Below are 2,500 nucleotides of genomic sequence, written 5' to 3' on the forward strand. Positions count from 1 at the left end.
AATCAGGTGCTTTCTTTAGGGCTAATTGTGGGAATTGGGTTCGGCTGTATTTTAAGGATTCGAGTATTTAGGGTTTTTTTTAATTTTATTTGTCTAGCAGTATTTGTTGAGACACAATCCCTCCAGTTGTATCTGTCTCCATCTCTTTATCTCACACTGCTTACTTGCATTCGATTGAGTATATACACTGAGTTATGTAGTTCACTTAAAATCACCAGATGATTTTTCAGGGGGTTTTGAGTGTGACAGCCTCCTAAGCAGCAGGTCCTCGAAATATGTCTAATAAACGCACTACCGACTGTCCGACACATTCTCCATGCTGTTTTCCAACGGTGCTTCCTCTCTGATTTATTAGCGTGTTTTTTGACCCAAAGATGGCTCCACCTCTTCCTCTCCATGGGACATTCCTAAAATGTGTGTGTGTGTGTGTGTGTGTGTGTGTGTGTGTGTGTGTGTGTGTGTGTGTGTGTGTGTGTGTGTGTGTGTGTGTGTGTGTGTGTGTGTGTGTGTGTGTGTGTGTGTGTGTGTGCGCGCGCGCGCGCGTGTTCATATATATGTGTGCATTTGTGTGTGTATGTATATGTGTATAAATATATATATATATATATGTGTATATGTATATGTATATGTGTGTGTGTATATATATATATATATATATATATATGTATATGTGTGTGTGTGTATATATATATATATATATAATATATATATATATAATCTGAAAGAGGCGGAATGTACCTGCCCTTTGTGATAAATTAAATTAATTATCAGATCACTATATTTTGCGTAGTGTATGCGAATTCCAAGGATCCAAACTGTAAATTTAGTTTTTTATAAAACTGTGACTGTAAATGTTTTATTGTAATCAGGGCTCCCCTGAAAAAGAGACCGTGGTCTCAGTGGGACAGCCCTGCAATAAAGGGGAACTATCTATCTATCTATCTAAGTACACTACTCTCAGAGAAAATCGGGCCTACTTAAATCTCTCACCCAGTGTACTCCACTTGCTGTTTTGTGAAACGGTCTGTACTCAGGTGGACAGTAGGCAGCATGTTTAGAAGACAGTAGGCTACATATTGTGAGGACAGAGTGAAAATGGTTGGCATTTATATAGCGCCTTTAAACAAAGCGCTGTACAGTTGATGCTTCTCATTCATCCATTCACACACACGCTCACACACCAACAGCGATTGGCTGCCATGCCAGGAGCCAACCACCTCATCGGGAGCAATTGGGGCGGGGGGGGGTGTTAGGTGTCTTGCTCAGGGGCACTTCGACACACCCAGGGCGGGATCGAACCGGCAACCCTCCGTCTGTTGGACGACTTCTCTTACCACCTGAGCCAAAGTCGCCCACGGTGCTTAGTTTAGGAGGCTCTCTGACACTCGCTCTGTCCCCCCCCCCTCCCTCAGAGATGGACGTGGCCTTCCCCGAGGACTCCGCCCCCCGCTACCACCACGTCCTGGAGCTGCGGCACACGCGGGTCATCTGGAGGAACTGCCTCATCCTGGGGTTCACCCTGTAAGCACGCCAAGCGTGTCTCCACGGCAGGGCCACTGCCCCCGGAGGCCCCTCGGCCAATGGGAAAGGCCCTAATTTGGCCTAATTCAATTAAGAGTCCACATCGCAGGACATGGTGGGGAGTCAGCTGCTGAGGACAGGAAATAGTATTAGTGGCGGTGGCAGCGCGAGGCGGCCGTAGCACTTGTTGTTGCTGTATTAGCCATTAGCCGTAGCATTATTAGCCATAGCATTAGTGGCAGTAGCTGTAGCAGTTTCACCATTAGCTGTTGCATGTAGCATATACAGTGTTAACAGTAGCAGTATTGGTATTAGCAGTAGCTCTATAACCTGTAGCATTAGCATTTACAGTATTAGCAGTAGTGATATACCTGTGTGTATATTGTGGCTGAAGCTGGTGGCTCTGAACCTCTCCTCCCTCTGTCCCCCTCCTCTCCTCCCTCTCTCTTCTCCTCCTCTCCTCCTCCCCTCTCTTCCTCTCCTCCCTCTCTCCTCTCCTCTCCTCGTTCTCTCCTATCCACCTCCTCCTCCTCTCCTCTCCCCCTCTCCTCTCCTCTCCTCCCCCAGGTTCATCGGCACGGGGATCCAGTACTGCTTCACGAGGAACCTGCACAGCTTCTCCTCGCACTTCTACTTCGTGTACTTCCTGCGCGTGGTGACGGGCGCGCTGGCCTGCGTGCTGCTGTGCGTGTGCGTGGACCGCGTGGGCCGCCGCGGCGTGCTGCTGCTGTCCGCCATCGTCACCGGCCTGTCCTCCCTGCTGCTGCTCGCCCTCACGCAGTGTGAGTACCCCACCCCTACTCCACCCTCTGTGTGTGTGTGAGTACCCCACCCCTACTCCACCCTCTCTGTGTGAGTACCCCACCCCTACTCCACCCTCTGTGTGTGAGTACTCCACCCCTACTCCACCCTCTCTGTGTGTGTGAGTACACCACCCCTACTCCACCCTCTCTCTGTGTGAGTACCCCACCCCTACTCC

General features: G+C 49.4%; 1 protein-coding gene across 1 annotated transcript in view; it reads left to right on the top strand.

Annotated features, from left to right (window-relative positions):
- slc22a31 (solute carrier family 22 member 31) overlaps window positions 1-2,500 on the top strand; it is an 18,050-nt gene that overhangs the window by 8,352 nt on the left and 7,198 nt on the right. Inside the window, exons 6-7 of the mRNA XM_061245068.1 lie at window positions 1,413-1,521; window positions 2,089-2,303. Coding sequence (XP_061101052.1) covers window positions 1,413-1,521; window positions 2,089-2,303 — 324 coding nt within the window. The remainder of the gene's footprint in view (window positions 1-1,412; window positions 1,522-2,088; window positions 2,304-2,500) is intronic.

Source organism: Conger conger, chromosome 6, assembly GCF_963514075.1.
Source record: "Conger conger chromosome 6, fConCon1.1, whole genome shotgun sequence".
In the NCBI taxonomy this organism is placed as follows: Eukaryota; Metazoa; Chordata; class Actinopteri; order Anguilliformes; family Congridae; genus Conger; species Conger conger.